General features: G+C 39.7%; 1 protein-coding gene across 1 annotated transcript; it reads right to left on the reverse strand.

Moving 5' to 3' along the window:
• Positions 1 to 16,928: 16,928 nt before the first annotated feature.
• On the reverse strand, positions 16,929 to 19,635 carry LOC123879845 (WD repeat-containing protein 5-like). The gene is made up of 4 exons (XM_045927737.1): positions 19,618 to 19,635; positions 18,920 to 19,064; positions 18,110 to 18,212; positions 16,929 to 17,193 (listed from the first exon to the last, which is right to left on the reverse strand). The coding sequence occupies exons 1-4, from the start codon at positions 19,633 to 19,635 to the stop codon at positions 16,929 to 16,931; spliced, it is 531 nt and encodes a 176-aa protein (XP_045783693.1).
• Positions 19,636 to 20,346: the final 711 nt, after the last annotated feature.

Consider the following 20,346-nt stretch of genomic DNA (forward strand, 5'->3'; position numbering starts at 1 on the left):
GTCCGAAAAGAAAAAACATCCTCTACAGGATTGTATTGTACCCCCAAAACCGAAGTTAAACTTTGCATGTCTGGGTTATCAAACAGATGAGGCACCTGTTGATGATCGTCAGGCAAGTCCCGAAGTAAAACAGGATCGTTCGAGATCCATTTCCGTAATTCATATCCTCCTGATTGCATGAGCCGAATTAACTCTTGTTGCAGTTCAAGAGCTTCCGATTGTGAGCGGCATCCCGACAGAATATCATCGACATAAATGTCGTTCTCTAAAACCGAAGCCGCCCGAGGATACCGATCACGTTCCCGATCAGCCAACTCTAAAAGCGTCCGAATCGCAATGTAAGGACTAGATTTTAACCCGTATGTGTTGGTTCCAAGTTCATAGGTAAGAAGGGGCTCATCTGGAGACTCTCTCCAAAATATGAGCTGGTACCTTCTGTCCAATTTATCAATAAGCGTCTGCCGAAACATCATCCTAATATCCGTCACAAAGACAACTTGATGGCGTCTGAAGTTCATCAAAAGCTCCGAAATATCCCTTTGTAATTTAGGGCCCGAATGTAAACACTGGTTTAAAGAAACCCCCGAATTTGTGACGCAACTACCGTCAAAAACAACGCGTACTTTCGCATTTTCGTCCGAATCCTTAAAAACCGCATGATGTGGTATAACAAAATATTCTTGTCCGCCTTTAAAATCAAAATCCGAAACCGACATGTGACCGAGATCCAAATATTCACGCATAAAATTAATATACTTCTCTCGTAAGACCGAATTTTTCATAAGTTTCCGTTCCAAAGCCAAAAATCTTTTTTTCGCAATAGTTTTCGAGTCACCTAACAAGGGTCTGTTAGGTAAAAATGGCAACTTCGTGACAAACCGACCATTTTCCAACCGATACGTATTATCTTTATAAAACTGTTCACACTCTAGATCAAGTGGAGCAGACCGAGAGGATGTTTCTGGAGGTTCCTCAACCTTCCAGAATCTTTGAAGAGTGTCCGAAACCGAAATACCGACGACTTCCGAATCATCAATCAACTCAGATTGTTTAGTGAGTTCTACAGGACCAAGTAGAACATAACCGAAAATAGTGCTATAAGCCGTAAGACCGATAGAATTTAAAATTATTTTATCTCCTCCCATAAGAGATCCTAAAACATCCGAACCGAGCAGCAGTTCCACTGGCGATGACTGGTGGAAGTGGGGATCTGCTAAACTTAAGCCGGTGGCTAGGTCTTTCACCGAATCATCCAAGGTCACCGTAGGTAATTTTCCTATAACCGTTTGCATACACAAAACAGGAGTAGTAATTTTAGGAAATCTTTTATTTATCGGAGAAAATGTCACCGAAGACCGACCGATTATAGTTGAGGTTGTTTCAATACCTCCAACACCCATGATCCGTTCGCTGCACGGATCTAAACATATGCCCAACCTGCCCACTAAATCTGTACTAATTAAAGACCCCTGAGATCCACTGTCAAGTAAGGCTCTGGTCGAAACCCCCATTTCCGAATTTATTTCTGAATTAAAATAGACTTTGACTATAACAGTGGGTAAGAGTACAGTTAGTAAAGGGCAAGTGGGCGCCGAATCCTAGCGTCTGGTAGGTGAATAGAGGAGAGCACGATCGTCATCTCGCCTACCACTCTCATTCCGCTCGTCAGAACGCCCGTACCGAGGCTTATCACTACGATTTACATTAGGTGGGTCATCTCGCTGCTCCTCACGTCGTCGTGGAGGAGATGAGGTACGTTGAACGGGTGAAAGATCGCGAGGTGACTTGACCCTTCCGACGTTAGATTGCTGCCGAAAGCCCCCGCCCGTGCGAGGGGCTGACCGCTCGGCCGAGCTCCGATTATTATTATTATGTCGCTGTTGCACCCCCGACCGATTAAAACATAGCATCGGGTGATGCTTAGTGCTTCCACAGCTGCAATGAAGCTCCCGGCGGCAATCGCGGTAGCTGTGGTTCCCCAGACAGTGGAAACATAGACGTTCCTTGTCAACAAAATCTTTCCGTGCAAAAGGCGACATGGATTTAAACTCCGGACAAATTGTTAAGCTCGAATGTTTTGAATCCCCACAGCATATACACGGCTGCTTTACTTCAGCAGCGGCATAATGAACCGATCTGCGAGCGGGCTTCGCTTGCCTCGAATTATTATAGTCATACTGATTTGTTGATTCCAAATTCGCGCACTCGATTAAGCGGCATTCCGTTTCTAAAAATTCAACTAAGTCCGAATATTTAGGTATGGTATCCGATTCGCAACCAAATTTTTGTTCAAAACGAGATTTAAGTGACGCTGGTAATTTTGATAGACATATGTGTAAAAGTATAAACGACCATTCCGAAACAGGAAAACCGAGACGCTCTAATTGATTAACCGCCATAATCAGTGGATTTAAAAATTGTGACCGAAGACCGCTAAGCCGACCCGAAATAGTAGGTAATTTTAAAATTTGGTCAACGTGTACGTCACCTAAACGCCGAGTGTTCTGATACCGTTTCATTAAAAGATCACGGGCAATACTATATCCTTCATCCGCAATCTTGAGGTGTTGGACCAATCCACGGGGTTCACCGGATAAACACGACATCAAGTATGCCAGTTTCTGTGCCGGTGACAAATCTGAACGTTTATCGACCAGACTATCAAATAGATTGTTAAACCCCACCCATTGGTCCATCTCCCCAGCAAAGGACGGAAGCCGAAGGGCTGGCAAACGTGACAGCAGCGCGTCCAGATCGGCGACCTCCGATCTAGCATTTACCGTAGAACTGCTAGAATTCGCAGGAGCCTCTTCTAACTTAATCGACATTAGTCTATCAAAAGCTTCTAAAGCACGTGCATAATCTGCGCGGGCTCCCAGAACTATTTCCCTCTCAGCTGGAACACCCTCATCCACCAACTCAAGGATGCGCTGATATGAGTTTTCCAAATTCATGAACTCCGAATTCACAGTCAGAAGTCGTACTGATAAGCGCCTTGAATGGTCAGGCCTATCTATAAGGTCCGCGCTGTCCAACAACCATTGTAGCTTAACCCTAAACTGGGACCAATTCGCTCTGACAGACATCTTTAATGCATAAAAGAATCCAAGAAAAACCGAAAATCCGTAAAATACCGAAATAATTAAAAAATTACCGAAATAATAAAATACCGAAATAATGAAATACGTAAAACACCGAAATAATTAAAACATAACCGAATTAATAAAATACCACATTCAAATCATTTACGATTTCCAAAAATCACCAAGAACCCATGTGTCGGCCTCAACAAAATCAGTACGTGAGTAGCCGCCTTACAATATAGGTACGTGAGGTGCCACCTTAACGTGTCTTCGTAACCAACCCGCGATAATTTTATTTTTACCGAGAGGTAGGTAGATAGAAAAACTTTTGAAACTCGTATTATAACCAAAAAATATCGTGTTTTAATCACGAAAAAGACCGAAAACCACGCTCTGCTACCAAATGTTTCGTCCGCGGTTCGCGGAGCTCCCCAGAAACCCCAAAATTCCTAATCAATCGCTGTATAGTGAGTAGGGCATGCAGGTACCTCGTGCAGTGCTCTTCGTTGCCGGCGAATATCGGGCCCGATTCTTCTTGCTTCTTGCTTGATGCACTTTAGTGTGTTTAGTGGGTGTGGTGGAATGTGGTATTGAACTCTAACCGAAATTAAATTAACAATTATGCCGAGAGAAGGCAGCGAGTCGCGGCCGCTCCAACCGAAAACCGATGAATGAATTTGACAGTGACACTGTCACCTGTCAGACGACAAACGACAGCTGGAGTTGCCGCTTAAAGAATAATTACCAAACACATCTCCCCTACATTATCGTATCGTTTTCCGTCTCTTTCTAGGAGAATGAGACATTCAATATTCGCCATACAAAATGTATGGGAAAAAAAATCCGCCATTTTGATTTTTTTTTTCTATTCATCGAGTAGACCTTCGGACCCTGATCATCTCTTGCCAAGAAACCACACTTCCATCTTTTATACCCTCCGAGCTGGACACCGGCGAAATTTGTATGGCGGCCATCTTTTCTTCGCCATTTTGAATTTTTTTTCAGCTTTTTGGCAATTGGATGACGTCATAAATGACATTTGGTCGAGCACCCCCCACCTATCTTCAATACCTTGAGCGGACCCTTCACCCGTCTCCGACATCCTCGATCATCAGCTATTTCCAAATTTTTCCTCGATTTTTTTTTGTTTTCTATACGAAACCATCAGTGAAAAAAAATATTTTCATACAAAATTTTACAGGAGGAGTTTTTGGGGAGAATCTCGAAAATCTCCCCAAATGTGGCAACACTGTTTACATATTTCGATACTGCTGGTTGAGTCACACAATCGATTGATACATGTCGACTTTCCAAAATGTTGCCAACTGCCTCAAAAACGTGATCAAAATTTCGGAAAATTTGAAGAAAATACAAAATGGCCACCAACTCTTTTTGCAGAAGCAAATTAGGTAATTTTAAAAACTTTCCTATTAACTACAGGATATACCGCTCCCGATGACGTTTCAATCTCTCCTCTCGCTCGCACCCACGCGAAATGATCGTCCCTGAAAAAAGACCATGTCGAAAATCACTTTTTCTTTGATAAATTCCAGTGTTGCCAGTCTTCGGCGACAAAAATACCCAAATGTCATTTGTACGAGCAAAACACGTAATCGCTCATACTCGGATTTTGCTAAAAGTGCGTATTTCGATTTTTTATAATTTCCCGAAAATCTTGAAATTTCCCGAAAAATGGGGTAATTTTTTCCCACCGATCTATACCTCGAGTCCATACGTACAATCGCTTCATAGGAACCGAATCACTCCGATGTTGCCAACTTTGAGATATTTAACTTTTAAAATTGCGTTTTTTCGTACCTCGAACAAAACGGCCGCCATGACAGCCGCCATCTTGAATTTTGAAAAACCACTCTCGTTCTTTCAAAATACAGGATAGTCGGGGGCGAAACCAGAAAAAATAATTATCCACGACTACCCCGTTTGGGATCTGTGGCGCCGCGGTTCGGGGTCGAAAAATGAAAATTTTGAAAACGCTCCGGCTCGGCCGCCATCTTGTTTTCCCAATTTTTTCCCCATTTTCTGTTAACCGTTTACAACTTTCTTCAAAGTTTGCAAAACTCAACGAAATCGGTTGGAATACAAAAAAGCTGCAAAAATCACCTCGGCCGCCATCTTGTTTTTCTGAAATGTCATAATTTTTCCCCAGAGGGTTCCCGAAACCGAACACAACTCTCCTACATCACTATATCATTTTCCTTCTCTTTCTAGGAGAACAATTATGTCAGTGAGTGAGTGAGTGGTAATCGAGCTATATATAGTATAATAACTAGTTTTTGCTCGGTGCGCGAGCTGCTAAAGCAGCTCACGTGACGTGGTAAGGTTAACTTTTTTATTATATAAAACCAAATTGATTTATTAAGATAATTCACCCCGAAAAACCCCATAAAATGACAGGCATTTCTATTTTTTGTAGAAAATGTAAGTCCGCAATCTTGGATTTGAAAATAAATGTCATTATCAAAATCAGCACCCTGGAAACCCTGAAAACGATATCCATATTATTTTTTGTAAATTAGGATAATAAGTTAGTAGGGTGCGTGGGTGCGCGGACCACTAAAGTGGTCCGCGAGCATGCAGCGTTTGTTCCACCGAGTAGACCTTCGGACCCTGATCATCTTTTGCCAAGAAACCACTCTTCCATCTTTTATAGCCTCCGAGATAGACACCGACGAAATTTGTACGGCGGCCATTTTGTTTTTCCAAAATTTTCCACTTTTTCTATTAATCGTTTAGTACATTCTTCAAAGATTGCGAGTTTCAACGAAATCGGTTGGAAAACAAAAGAGTTGCAAAAATCACGTCGGTCGCCATCTTGTTTTTCTGAAATTTCATAATTTTCCCCTACTCATATCGCGCATCCGAACATATCTCCCAAACATCAATGTATCGTTTTCCGTCTCTTTCTAGGAGAATGAGACATTCATAATCGCCATACAAAATGTATGGAAAAATAAATTCCGCCATTTTGAATTTTTTTTCTATTCATCGAGTAGACCTTCGGATCTTGATTCTCTTTTGCCAAGAAACCACACTTCCATCTTTTATACCCTCCGAGCTGGACACCGGTGAAATTTGTATGGCGGCCATTTTTTCTTCGCCATTTTGAATTTTTTTTCAGCTTTTTGGCAATTGGATGACGTCATGAATGACATTTGGTCGAGCACCCCCCACCTATCTTCAATACCTTGAGCGGACCCTTCACCCGTCTCCGACATCCTCGATCATCAGCTATTTCCAAATTTTTCCTCGATTTTTTTTTTGTTTTCTATATGAAACCATCAGTGAAAAAAAATAATTTCATACAAAATTTTACAGGAGGAGTTTTTGGGGAAAATCTCGAAAATTTCCCCAAATGTGGCAACACTGTTTACATATTTCGATACTGCTGGTTGAGTCACACAATCGATTGATACATGTCGACTTTCCAAAATGTTGCCAACTGCCACAAAAACATGATCAAAATATCGGAAAATTTAAAGAAAATACAAAATGGCCACCAACTCTTTTTGCAGAAGCAAATTAGATAATTTTACAACTTTCCTATTAACTACAGGATATACCGCTCCCGATGACGGTTCAATCTCTCCTCTCGCTTGCACCCACGCGAAACGATCGCCCCTAAAAAAAGACCACGTCGAAAATAACTTTTTTTTTGATAAATTCCAGTGTTGCCAGTCTCCGGCGACGAAAATACTCAAATGTCATTTGTACGAGCAAAACACGTAATCGTTCATACTCGGATTTTGCAAAAAGTCCGTATTTCGATTTTTTACATTTTCCCAAAAACCTTGAAATTTCCCGAAAAATGGGGTAATTTTTCCCCACCAATCTATACCTCGAGTCTATACGTACAACCGCTTCATAGAAGCCGAATCGCTCCGATGTTGGCAACTTTGAGATATTTAACTTTTAAAATTGCGATTTTTCGTGTCTCTAACATAATGGCCGCCACGACAGCCGCCATCTTGAATTATTAAAAACTACTCCCGTTCTGTCAAAATTCAGGATAATCGTAGACGAAACCAGAACAAAATAATTATTATCGATTTCCCGTTTCGGATCTGTGGCGCCGCGGTTCGGGGTCGAAAAATCAAAATTTTGAAAACGCTACGGCTCGGCCGCCATCTTGTTTTTCCAATTTTTTCTACTTTTTTTATCAATCATTTACTACTTTCTTCAAAGATTGCAAAATTCAACGAAATCGGTTGGAAAACAACGGAGCTGCAAAAATCACGTCGGCCGCCATCTTGTTTTTCCGAAAAGTCATAATTTTTCCCCAGAGGGTTCCCGAATCCAAACACATCTCCTCTACATCACTATATCATTTTCCTTCTCTTTCTAGGAGAACAATTATGTCAATGAGTCAGTCAGTCAGTGGTAATCGAGCTATATATAGTATAATAACTAGTGCTTTGCTCGGTGCGCGAGCTGCTAAAGCAGCTCGCGTGACGTGGTTGGGTTGACAAGTATTAAAACGATAGTATTTATTAAGATACAAAATTAACCGCGAAAACACAATAAAACGTCACCCATATCGATTTTTGTCTTAAAAAATGCATGTCCGCCATCTTGGATTTCAAAATAAATGTCGTTATCAAAATGAGCACCCTGGAAAACTCTGAAAACGACATCCATATAATTTTTGTAAAAACGGGGTAGTTAAGGTTAATAAAGTAGGTTGCGTGGGTGCGCGGACCACTAAAGTGGTCCGCAAGCATGCATAGTTTGTTCCACCGAGTAGACCTTCGGACCCTGATCATCTTTTGCCAAAAAACCACTCTTCCATCTTTTATAGCCTCTGAGATAGACATCGACGAAATTTGTACGGCGGCCATCTTGTTTTTCCAAAATTTTCCACTTTTTCTATTAATCGTTTGGTACTATCTTCAAAGATTGTGAGTTTCAACGAAATCGGTTGGAAAACAAAAGAGTTGCAAAAATCTCGTCGGTCGCCATCTTGTTTTTCTGAAACGTCATAACTTTTCTCGACTCCCATCCCGCACCCGAACATATCTCCCGAACATCATCGTATCGTTTTCTGTCTCTTTCTAGCAGAATGAGGCATTCAATATTCGCCATACAAAATGTATGGAAAAATAAATTCCGCCATTTTGAATTTTTTTTTTGTTCATCGAGTAGACCTTTGGATCCTGATCCTCTTTTGCCAAGAAACCACACTTCCATCTTTTATACCCTCCGAGCTGGACACCGGCGAAATTTGTATGGCGGCCATCTTTTCTTCGCCATTTTGAATTTTTTTTCAGCTTTTTGGCAATTGGATGACGTCATGAATGACATTTGCTCGAGCACCCCCCACCTATCTTCAATACCTTAAGCGGGGCCTTCACCCGTCTCCGACATCCTCAATCATCAGCTCTTTCCAAATTTTCCCTCGATTTTTTTTTTGTTTTCTATACGACAGCATCAGTGAAAAAAAAATTTTCCATACAAAATTTTACAGGAGGAGTTTTTGGGGAAAATCTCGAAAATCTCCCCAAATGTGGCAACACCGTTTGCATATTTCGATATTGCCAGCCAAGTCATACAATCGATCCTCACATGTCATCTTTCCAAAATGTTGCCAACTGCCTCAAAAACGTGATCAAACTTTCGAAAAATTAAAAAAAATACAAAATGGCCGCCAAGTCGTTTAACAGGAAGATTTTATACGGTTTCATAATTTTCCTATTAACTACAGGATATACCGCTTCCGATGACGTTTCAATCTCTCCTCTCGCTCGCACCTACGCGAAGGGGATTCCGTGAAAAAGACCATGTCGAAAATCACTTTTTCTTTGATAAATTCCAGTGTTGCCAGTTTTCGGCGACAAAAATACCCAAATGTCATTTGTACAAGCAAAACACATAATCGCTCATACTCGTATTTTGCGAAAAGTCCGTTTTTCGTTTTTTTACAATTTCCCGAAAATCTTGAAATTTCCCCAAAAAATGGGGTAATTTTTTTTCACCAATCTTTACCTCAAGTCTATACGCACAATCGTTTCATAGAAACCGAAACGGTCCGACGTCGTCGACTGGGATCAAAAACGTGATCAAACTTTCGAAAAATTAAAAAAAATACAAAATGGCCACCAACTCATTTCACAGAAAGATTTTACACGGTTTCATAATTTTCCTATTAACAACAGGATATACCGCTCCCGACAACGTTTCAATCTCTCCTCTCGCTCGCACTCACGCGAAAGGGGATTCCGTGAAAAAGACCATGTCGAAAAATCACTTTTTCTTTGATAAATTCCAGTGTTGCCAATCTCTGGCAACAAAAATACCCAAATGTCATTTGTACGAGCAAAATACATAATCACTTATACTCGGATTTTGCTAAAAGTGCGTATTTCGATTTTTTACAATTTCCCGAAAATCTTGAAATTTCCCTGAAAATGGGGTAATTTTTTTCCTCGAATCTATACTTCGAACCTAAACGTACAATCGCTTCATAGTAGCCGAATCGCTCCGATGTTGCCAACTTTGAGATATTCGAATTTTAAAATTGCGTTTTTTCGTACCTCGAACAGAATGGCCTCCATGACAGCCGCCATCTTGAATTTTTAAAAACCACTCCCGTTCTGTCAAAATACAGGATAATCGTGGGCGAAACCAGAAAAAATAATTATCCTCGATTACCCCGTTTCGGATCTGTGGCGCCGCGGTTCGGGGTCGAAAAATCAAAAATTTTAAAACGCTACGGCTCGGCCGCCATCTTGTTTTTCCAATTTTTTCCACATTTTTTGTTAACCGTTTACTACATTCTTTAATAGTTGCGAGTTTGAACGGAATCTCTTAAAAAATAAAGGAGCTGCAAAAATCACGTCGGCCGCCATCTTGTTTTTCCGAAATGTCATAATTTTTCCCCAGTCGACTCCCCCACCCGAACACATCTCCCCTACATCATTATATCATTTTCCTTCTCTTTCTAGGAGAACAATTATGTCAATGAGTCAGTGGTAATTGAGCTATATATAGTATAACTAGTTTTTGCTCGGTGCGCGAGCTGCTAAAGCAGCTCACGTGACGTGGTAAGGTTAACTTTATTATATAAAACCAAATTGATTTATTAAGATACATAATTCACCCCGAAAAACCCCATAAAATGACAGGCATTTCTATTTTTTGTAGAAAATGTAAGTCCGCCATCTTGGATTTGAAAATAAATGTCATTATCAAAATCAGCACCCTGAAAAACCCTGAAAACGATATCCATATTAGTTTTTGTAAATTAGGATAATAATTTAGTAGAGTGCGTGGGTGCGCGGACCACTAAAGTGGTCCGCGAGCATGCAGAGTTTGTTTCACCGAGTAGACCTTCGGATCCTGATCATCTTTTGCCATCAAACCACTCTTCCATCTTTTATAGCCTCCGAGATAGACACCGACGAAATTTGTACGGTGGCCATCTTGTTTTTCCAAAAAATTCCACTTTTTCTATCAATCGTTTACTACTTTCTTCAAAGATTGTGAGTTTCAACGAAATCGGTTGGAAAACAAAAGAGTTGCAAAAATCACGTCGGTCGCCATCTTGTTTTTCTGAAATGTCATAATTTTTCCCTACTTGCTTCCACCAGCCAAACACATCTGTCCTACATTATCGTATCGTTTTCCGTCTCTTTCTAGGAGAATGAGACATTCAATATTCGCCATACATTTTCTATGGGGAAAAAAAATCCGCCATTTTGAATTTTTTTTCTATTCATCGAGTAGACCTTCGGACCCTGATCATCTCTTGCCAAGAAACCACACTTCCATCTTTTATACCCTCCGAGCTGGACACCAGCAAAATTTGTATGGCGGCCATCTTTTCTTCGCCATTTTGAATTTTTTTTCAGCTTTTTGGCAATTGGATGACGTCGTGAATGACATTTGCTCGAGCACCCCCCACCTATCTTCAATACCTTAAGCGGGCCCTTCACCCGTCTCCGATATCCTCAATTATCAGCTCTCTCCATAATTTTGGCTTACTAAGTTTTTGTTTTCTATATAACACCATCAGTGAAAAAAAAAATTTTCATACAAAATTTTACAGGAGTTTCTTAGTTGAAAATCTCGAAAATCTCCCCAAAAGTGGCAACACTGGTTGCATATCTCCATATTGCCAGCCGAGATACACAATCGATTCGTACATATTGACTTTCCAAAATGTTGCCAACTGCCTCAAAAACGTGATCAAAATTTCGAAAAATTCAAAAAATTACAAAATGGCCGCCAACTCGTTTTGCAGAAATAAATTACATCGTTGTACAACTTTCCCATTAACTACAGGATATACCGCTCCCGATGACGTTTCAATCTTTCATCTCGCTCGCACCCACGCGAAATGATCGTCCCTGAAAAAAGACAATGTCGAAAATCACTTTTGCTTCGATAAATTCCAGTGTTGCCAGTCCTCGGCGACGAAAATACCTAAATGTCATTTGCAAGAGCAAAACACGTAATCGCTCATACTCGAATTTTGCTAAAAGTGCGTATTTCGATTTTTTATAATTTCCCGAAAATCTTGAAATTTCCCCAAAAAATGGGGTAATTTTTTTCCTTCAATCTATACCTCGAAACTATACGTACAATCGCTTCATAGAAGCCGAATCGCTCCGATGTTGCCAACTTTGAGATATTTAACTTTTAAAATTGCGTTTTTTCGTACCTCTAACATAATGGCCGCCACAACAGCCGCCATCTTGAATTTTTAAAAACCACTCCCATTCCGTCAAAATTCAGGATAATCGTAGACAAAACCAAAAAAAAATTATTAGTTTCAATTTCCCGTTTTGGATCTGTGGCGCCGCGGTTCGGGGTCGAAAAATCGAAATTTTCAAAACGCTACGGCTCGGCCGCCATCTTGTTTTTCCAATTTTTTCCACATTTCCCATTAATCGTTTACTATTTTTTTCAAAGATTGCAAAATTCAACGAAATCGGTTGGAAAACAACGGAGCTGCAAAAATCACCTCGGCCGCCATCTTGTTTTTCCGAAATGTCATAATTTTTCCCCAGAGGGTTCCCGAAACCGAACACAATTCCCCCACATCATTATATCATTTTCCGTCTCCTTCTAGGAGAACAATTATGTCAATGAGTGAGTGAGTCAGTCAGTGGTAATCGAGCTATATATAGTATAAAACTAGTGTTTTGCTCGGTGCGCGAGCTGCTAAAGCAGCTCGCGTGACGTGGTTATGTTAATTTTTTTGTATTAAACCGAATTTATTTATTGAGATAGACAATCCACCCCGAAAAACCCATGAAACGACACCCATGTAAATTTTTTCTTAAAAAGTGCATGTCCACCACCTTGGATCTAAAAATGAATGTCATTATCAAAATCAGCACCCTGGAAAACCCTGAAAACGATATCCATATTATTTTTTGTAAATTAGGATAATAATTTAGTAGGGTGCGTGGGTGCGCGGACCACTAAAGTGGTCCGCGAGCATGCAGAGTTTGTTTCACCGAGTAGACCTTCGGACCCTGATCATCTTTTGCCAAGAAACCACTCGTCCATCTTTTATAGCCTCCGAGATAGACACCGACGAAATTTGTACGGCGGCCATCTTGTTTTTCCAAAATTTTCCACTTTTTCTATTAATCGCTTGCTACATTCTTTAAAGATTGCGAGTTTCAACGAAATCGGTTGGAAAACAAAAGAGTTGCAAAAATCACGTCGGACGCCATCTTGTTTTTCTGAAATGTCATAATTATTCCCTACTCGCCTCCCCCACCCGAACACATCTCCCCTACATTATCGTATCGTTTTCCGTCTCTTTCTAGGAGAATGAGACATTCAATATTCGCCATACAAAATGTATGGGAAAATAAATTCCGCCATTTTAAATTTTTTTTCTATTCATCGAGTAGACCTTTGGATCCTGATCCTCATTTGCCAATAAACCGCACCTCCATCTTTTATACCCTCCGAGCTGGACGCCGGCGAAATTTGTATGGCGGCCATCTTTTCTTCGCCATTTTGAATTTTTTTTCAGCTTTTTGGCAATTGGATGATGTCATGAATGACATTTGGTCGAGCACCCCCCACCTATCTTCAATACCTTGAGCGGACCCTTCACCCGTCTCCGACATCCTCGATCATCAGCTATTTCCAAATTTTTCCTCGATTTTTTTTTTGTTTTCTATACGAAACCATCAGTGAAAAAAAAAATTCATACAAAATTTTACAGGAGGAGTTTTTGGGGAAAATCTCGAAAATCTCCCCAAATGTGGCAACACTGTTTACATATTTCGATACTGCTGGTCGAGTCACACAATCGATTGATACATGTCGACTTTCCAAAATGTTGCCAACTGCCTCAAAAACGTGATCAAAATTTCGGAAAATTTAAGGAAAATACAAAATGGCCACCAACTCTTTTTGCAGAAGCAAATTAGATAATTTTACAACTTTCCCATTAACTAAAGGATATACCGCTCCCGATACCGTTTCAATCTCTCATCTCGCTCGCACCCACGCGAACCTATCGTCCCTGAAAAAAGACCATGTCGAAAATCACTTTTTCTTTGATGAATTCCAGTGTTGCCAGTCTCCGGCGACAAAAATACCCAAATGTCATTTGTACAAGCAAAACACATAATCGCTCATACTCGGATTTTGCACAAAGTCCTTATTTCGATTTTTTACAATTTCCCGAAAATCTTGAAATTTCCCTAAAAATGGGGTAATTTTTTCCCACCGATCTATACCTCGAGTCTATACGTACAACCGCTTCATAGAAACCAAAACGGTCCGACGTCGTCGACTGGGAGAAATTTTAATTTTAAAATTGCGATTTTTCGTACCTCTAACTTAACGGCCGCCATGACAGCCGCCATCTTGAATTTTTAAAAACCACTCCTGTTTTGTCAAAATACAGGATGATCGTGGGCGAAACACGAAAAAATAATTATCCTCGACTTCTCCGTCTTGGATCAGTGGCGCCGCGGTTAGGGATCGAAAAATGAAAATTTTGAAAACTCTCCAGCTCGGCCGCCATCTTGTTTTTTCAATTTTTTCGACATTTCCCATTAATCGTTTACTATTTTCTTCAAAGATTGCACAATTCAACGAAATCGGTTGGAAAACAACGGAGCTGCAAAAATCACGTCGGCCGCCATCTTGTTTTTCCGAAAAGTCATAATTTTTCCCCAGAGGGTTCCCGAATCCAAACATATCTTCCCTACATCACTATATCATTTTCCTTCTCTTTCTAGGAGAACAATTATGTCAATGAGTGAGTCAGTGAGTGGTAATCGAGCTATATATAGTATAATAATAACTAGTGTTTTGCTCGGTGCGCGAGCTGCTAAAGCAGCTCGCGTGACGTGGTAAGGTTAACTTTATTATATAAAATTAAATTGATTTATTAAGATACATAATTCACCCCGAAAAAAACCATAAAATGACAGGCATTTCTATTTTTTGTAGAAAATGTAAGTCCGCCATCTTGGATTTGAAAATAAATGTCATTATCAAAATCAGCACCCTGGAAAACCCTGAAAACGACATCCATATTATTTTTTGTAGATTAGGATAATAATTTAGTAGGGTGCGTGAGTGCGCGGACCACTAAAGTGGTCCGCGAGCATGCAGAGCTTGTTCCACCGAGTAGACCTTCAGACCCTGATCATCTTTTGCCAAGAAACCACTCTTCCATCTTTTATAGCCTCCGAGATAGACACCGACAAAATTTGTACGGCGGCCATCTTGTTTTTCCAAAATTTTCCACTTTTTCTATTAATCGTTTGGTACTTTCTTCAAAAGATTGTGAGTTTCAACGAAATCGGTTGGAAAACAAAAGAGTTACAAAAATCATATAGGCCGCCATCTTGTTTTTTTAAAATGTCATAATTTTTCCCGACTCCCATCCCGCACCCAAACATATCTTCCAAACATCATCGTATCGTTTCTTGTCTCTTTCTAGGAAAATGAGGCATTCAATATTCGCCATACAAAATGTATGGAAAATTAAATTCCGCCATTTTGAATTTTTTTTCTATTCATCGAGTAAACCTTTGGATCCTGATCCTCTTTTGCCAAGAAACCGCACCTCCATCTTTTATACCCTCCGAGCTGGACGCCGGCGAAATTTGTATGGCGGCCATCTTTTTTTCGCCATTTTGAATTTTTTTTCAGCTTTTTGGCAATTGGATGACGTCATGAATGACATTTGCTCGAGCACCCCCCACCTATCTTCATTCACCTATCTTCATTGAGGGTAGCAACCCCCTCTCTTTCCGTGGTCCAGGGGGTGATTTGAAAAAGTACGGCTTTGGTTCCAAAACATTATCTAGCACTCAAAAGTACTATTAAAAATAATGCCGTCAAAAAATTAGTGTTCATTTGAATGTGTATCAATAATTATCTTAATTTCATGGTATACTTGATTTTTAAAGCTGTAAAATCATTTGACTCTGTACGGCAACTTTTTTTTTAACATGATAGTGTAAAATACTATTGTTATATAGTATTGCCGTTCAAAAGAAACTGTTCTAAAAAAATTATAGAGAAATACAAAAACTGAAATTTTTCAAATTATTGCAAAAGTTTAAATATTCATAAATTTATAAAATATAGCAATTATCTACGCTTTTCCCTTGTTTTAAATAGTATTAAGATAAATAAATTAGAAAAAAATTATGCCGTACATTTTAATGCAGACCATATCTTTTAGGCTGATGAAAATGACGCTACCATTTTAAGGGTGTAGTACTTTATGGCCATCTGATACTGTACGGCATTAACATATTTTTGAAGAGAACAATTGATAATATAATAAAATCACTATGCCGTCTAACTGAAGTGAACGGGTGTGTATATAATATTCACATCCCCTACAAACCTTTGGACCTACGAAAATGTACGGCATGTAAAAAAATATTATCTATGCATAAAACACTTTCAAAATAAATTAATTTTATGTTGTTTCAAATCATCCCCCGGACCACGGAAAGAGAGGGGGTTGCTACCCTCAATTTTTTCCCCTTGTCGCATGATTTTTGTACGGCGTTGCGGAATAATGGATTAGAGGCTGTATTGAAACAGTATGAAACTAATGCCGTACAGAATTAAATGACCAAATTTATCCTGGAAATTATCAGAAAATCAAAAAATTTACTGACTTTGTGGCGCACCATTTTTTTACGGCACTGCGCGCTTTCTTATTATTTTTCATGGATCTATCGATGGTAAAAATGCCGTACAAAAATATATGACCAAAATGTACTCACTCTACCTGCACTTTTGAATTCTCACCAGCACTCTGTTGGACAGCTTACAAGTGACGGCATAGTGCTGAATCTTATTATTTTATGCTCTTATATCGTCCTGTATACGTCACCTGGTGGTTCATATGACCCATCCATTTTTGAACATGGGCCTGTAGTCTATTAGGTTTTGTAATGACGATTCACAATACAGGTCACTCAACTATAGCATCAAAAAGTGAAGATAGTAATTATGTTAGAAAATGTATAAAAATAAAAATTATTATAAGTGTTATTCTCAGCTTGCAGCTAACCACTTATGGTAAATGGGCTCTTAGGTCGAGATCTATAGAGCGCACTTTGACTTTGTTCAGAATTAAGACACAGTTAAAACCGCGCCATGCCGCTGGTATAAATCTGTCTCGTTTTAACTGAAACTTAAGTCTACGCAAAGTCAAAGTGTGCTCTATAGATTTCAACCTTAGAGTAAGTCTGCACTGCGAATTTTCACTGCGCGATTTTTCCCGCCGAATTATGTGAAATACTTGTATGAACCGTATTCGAAAGAATTCTGCGGGAAAATCGCACTGTGAATTTTCGTAGTGCAGGCTTACCTTTAATCTCATAAGAAATTAAATACTTTTGATAATATTACCTTTCCACCAGTGACGCTGAAGTTGGCGAAAATGCAATACTTTTCGTTCTTATGCCCTGTGTACGTCTTGAGACATTTGCCTCTACTGTAGTCCCAGAGCTTCAACGTGTTGTCCAGAGTAGCAGCGAGGATGTACTTGCCATTGGGAGAGAACTTTACAAAGGACACCGGTGGGTTGTCGTCGTCTATGAGTGTTTTTAGGCACTGTCCGGAGGCTGTGTCCCAGATTCGACTAAAATAGACACAAGTGTAAATTAAAAATTTACAATACCCCTGAGAAGTGAAGGTTACAGTAACTAGAAAAGAGCTGATAACTTTCAAACTTCTGAACCGATCTTCTTGGATTATAGCTAAGAACACTCTCGATCAAGCCACCTTTCAAACAAAAAAAAAAACTAAATTAAAATCGGTTCATTAGTTTAGGAGCTACGATGCCACAGACAGATACACAGATACACACGTCAAACTTATAAGACCCCTCTTTTTGGGTCAGGGGTTAAAAACAAAAATATTTGAAGTTATTCATCTATGTGGCCAATCAAAAGAATTACTGAGATAATTATGTAGCATCAAATTTGGCAATCAGGAAAAATAGATGTAATTCAAATGCCATTCATCTGTCCATTCATTTATTTTACTTTTGGCTGCACAAGCTACTGCTTGGTTAAGCTAAGTTTGCACCTCGCGTCGATTACGTCACACTGACGTTCAGGTACGGTGTGCGAACCGTACCGACGCGATAAGACGACCGCGGGGAGGTGAATGGGTAAGTGGGGAAGGCGCCGCATTCCGGCGAGGTGCAAACTTAGCGCGACCGAGTTGTAGCGATGACCTAATGCGTTTCCGATTTAATTTCTTCAAAGAATCAACTTAACTATATAATTTAAATAATTGGCAGTCAGTGGGAATTGCTGACAGGAGTGTTAACTGAAATTAATTTTAGGTTCGAAAATTTAAATTTCATAATTTGTAAACTACACCAACTAACAGTTTAGATTTCGCGTCTATCGGCACTTCGAGGGCTATTAACATAAGCATGTGTGTGACGCGACCCCAAAGTTTTTACCCATCCCAAAACTACCCAATGCACCTAAAGAAATTTTCACTTCAATAAAAAAAAACAATTTATTAATGGTTTAACAACTCACCATAGACCATCATAACTTGAGGATACAATGAGGCTTCCGTCTCTGTTGAAATGCACCGCTGATACTGGATCTGAGTGTGCTGGTAACGTTTTCAAACATTTACCTGCAACCAATACATTTGAAACTTAGTTTTGATCTACCTGTTTGGGATGAATTATCAAAAAAAAAAAAAAATGAAACTGATGATAGTTAAGGCCTCAATTTCTCATAAAATGATGACACAGGTCACAAGTCACAGGCAAAATGTGTAACCATAACCAACTCCCTTAGGCAATATTCCCACTAAATTTTAATGGGGGTTTCAAGGGGTGGATCAACAAACTCCTGTAAGACCGACAATGCATCCACAGTTCCTCTGTTGTTGCAATTGCTCATGGTCGGCGGTAATTTCTTGACATCAGGTGACCTGCCTGCTTGATTGCCCACTATTTTTATCACAAAAAGGTATTAATATGGGGCTTAGAGCCTCCATAGCTCAACGGTTGAGGAGCGGACTGAATTCCGAAAGGTCGGCGTTTCAAACCCCATCTGTTGCACTATTGTCGTACCCATCCTGGCACAAGCTTTACGCTAATTGGATCGGAAAGGGGAGTATTAGTCATGATTAGCATGGTTAATATTCTTTTTTTTTCAAAAAAGAAAAAGAAAGAATATGCATTGTGTGCTTTGGGTACCACTCTACAAAACTGGCAATATTAACGGCGTAGAAGTACAAACTGAAAGCATGAATGCATAAGTGCAGATAAAAAATGCTTTGTTTCAATGCCATTTTTCATTTTTTAATATTAGTATATTTAAGATATTATTTACCTGTTCGTACATCCCATATTCGAACGCTTTCATCAAAACTTCCAGATACTATAAGATTACTCTGTGGGTTGAAATTGCAACAAAACACATAGTTACTGTGACCTTTCAGCGTCTTCAAACATTTGCCAGAACTTAACTCCCAGACCTAGAAATAAAAGTTTTTTTTAATGCAACATTGACTTGCGCTTGATGACAATTATGGCTAATGAAAGCAATGATGAGGTCTAAATTGGAGCCTAGAAGATGCCTATTCACTCTGCCTTAAAGTTACCTAAGTTATTACGTGGCAGCAAACACGGACACTTGTTCCAGACCTTAGTGGTTTGTATCAGAAATGTTGAACAATTCGTGAAAATATGTACATGGAATAATAAACCTCTTTTTTTTATTCAATGACTAGCTGACGCCCGCGAATTTGTCCGCGTGGATTTAGGTTTTTCGAAATCCTGTGGGAACTCTTTGGTTTTCCGGGATAAAAAGTAGCCTATGTGCTAATCCAGGATATTATCCATCTCCATTCCGAATTTCAGCCAAATCCGTCCAGTGGTTTTTGCGTGAAGGAGTAACAAACATACACACACACACACACACATACAAACTTTCGCCTTTATAATATTAGTGTGATATGTTAGCCCTTGATTGCTAACTTAGCTAGTAGCTATAGCCACAGAACAGATTTTATTTTAACCAACAATTACAGTACAAAATATTGACATCAATATTTGATTGTTAGTAATGTTTAGGCTCGCAGGAGGTGGATGGAAGAAAACTAGTCGGCGATAATATCCTTATAATAATTATATTCAAAGTTACATTTAAATGAAAAGACTAAAAACTAGTGCTTATCTCTAAGGATGAGAATATTCTAACTTAATATTACGATTCCCACATCGCGCGGGTTCTGGTATTACGCCGCGTCAGCTATACGGGTCGTATTCGTACGTGGGAATGGGAATGCATGTTGCGCTGGCTCACTATGTATCAGCCGCTGGCTTCGCCTGCGTAACACCTCCCCCATCAGATCGGCGCTTATGGAACACCTTGGCTGTGAATTGCGCCGGGAGGTCATCGGATGAAGAACTCTGAATTTCGGCTGTGCTTCTTATCTGCAATGTCTTCGTGCGCTGTATTTTACGATAAACTATGATGATTATACTCAGTCCGCAGGTTCCAACCAATATGGTGTATATGGGTATGGTTGTGTGGTAAATACTTCCGTGGTCCGAACTCGGAGGTAAAGTGATAGGTGTTTGAGATGAAACCTTTGCACTTGCATGATGTAGGTGATCCAGTTTTGTGGACTTCAATTCATAATGCGGAGATGGTCTTGAGTCATAGGGTTCTTCTTTAGGTAAATCCATAACTTGAATTGCTTGGCCTTTTATGCGATCGTTTCTATTGAGAATCATAAACTCTGGCGTTTTCAA

This window comes from Maniola jurtina, chromosome W (assembly GCF_905333055.1).
Source record: "Maniola jurtina chromosome W, ilManJurt1.1, whole genome shotgun sequence".
Taxonomy (NCBI): domain Eukaryota; kingdom Metazoa; phylum Arthropoda; class Insecta; order Lepidoptera; family Nymphalidae; genus Maniola; species Maniola jurtina.

Bases quoted from the DNA above. Each gene is read 5' to 3' on its own strand.
- LOC123879845 (XM_045927737.1), bottom strand. The intron at 18,213-18,919 runs GTAAATAATATC...TATTGGTTGCAG, and splicing joins AATATGGGATGTACGAACAG to GTAAATGTTTGAAAACGTTA. The intron at 17,194-18,109 runs GTGAGTTGTTAA...TGTCTATTTTAG, and splicing joins TCAAGTTATGATGGTCTATG to TCGAATCTGGGACACAGCCT.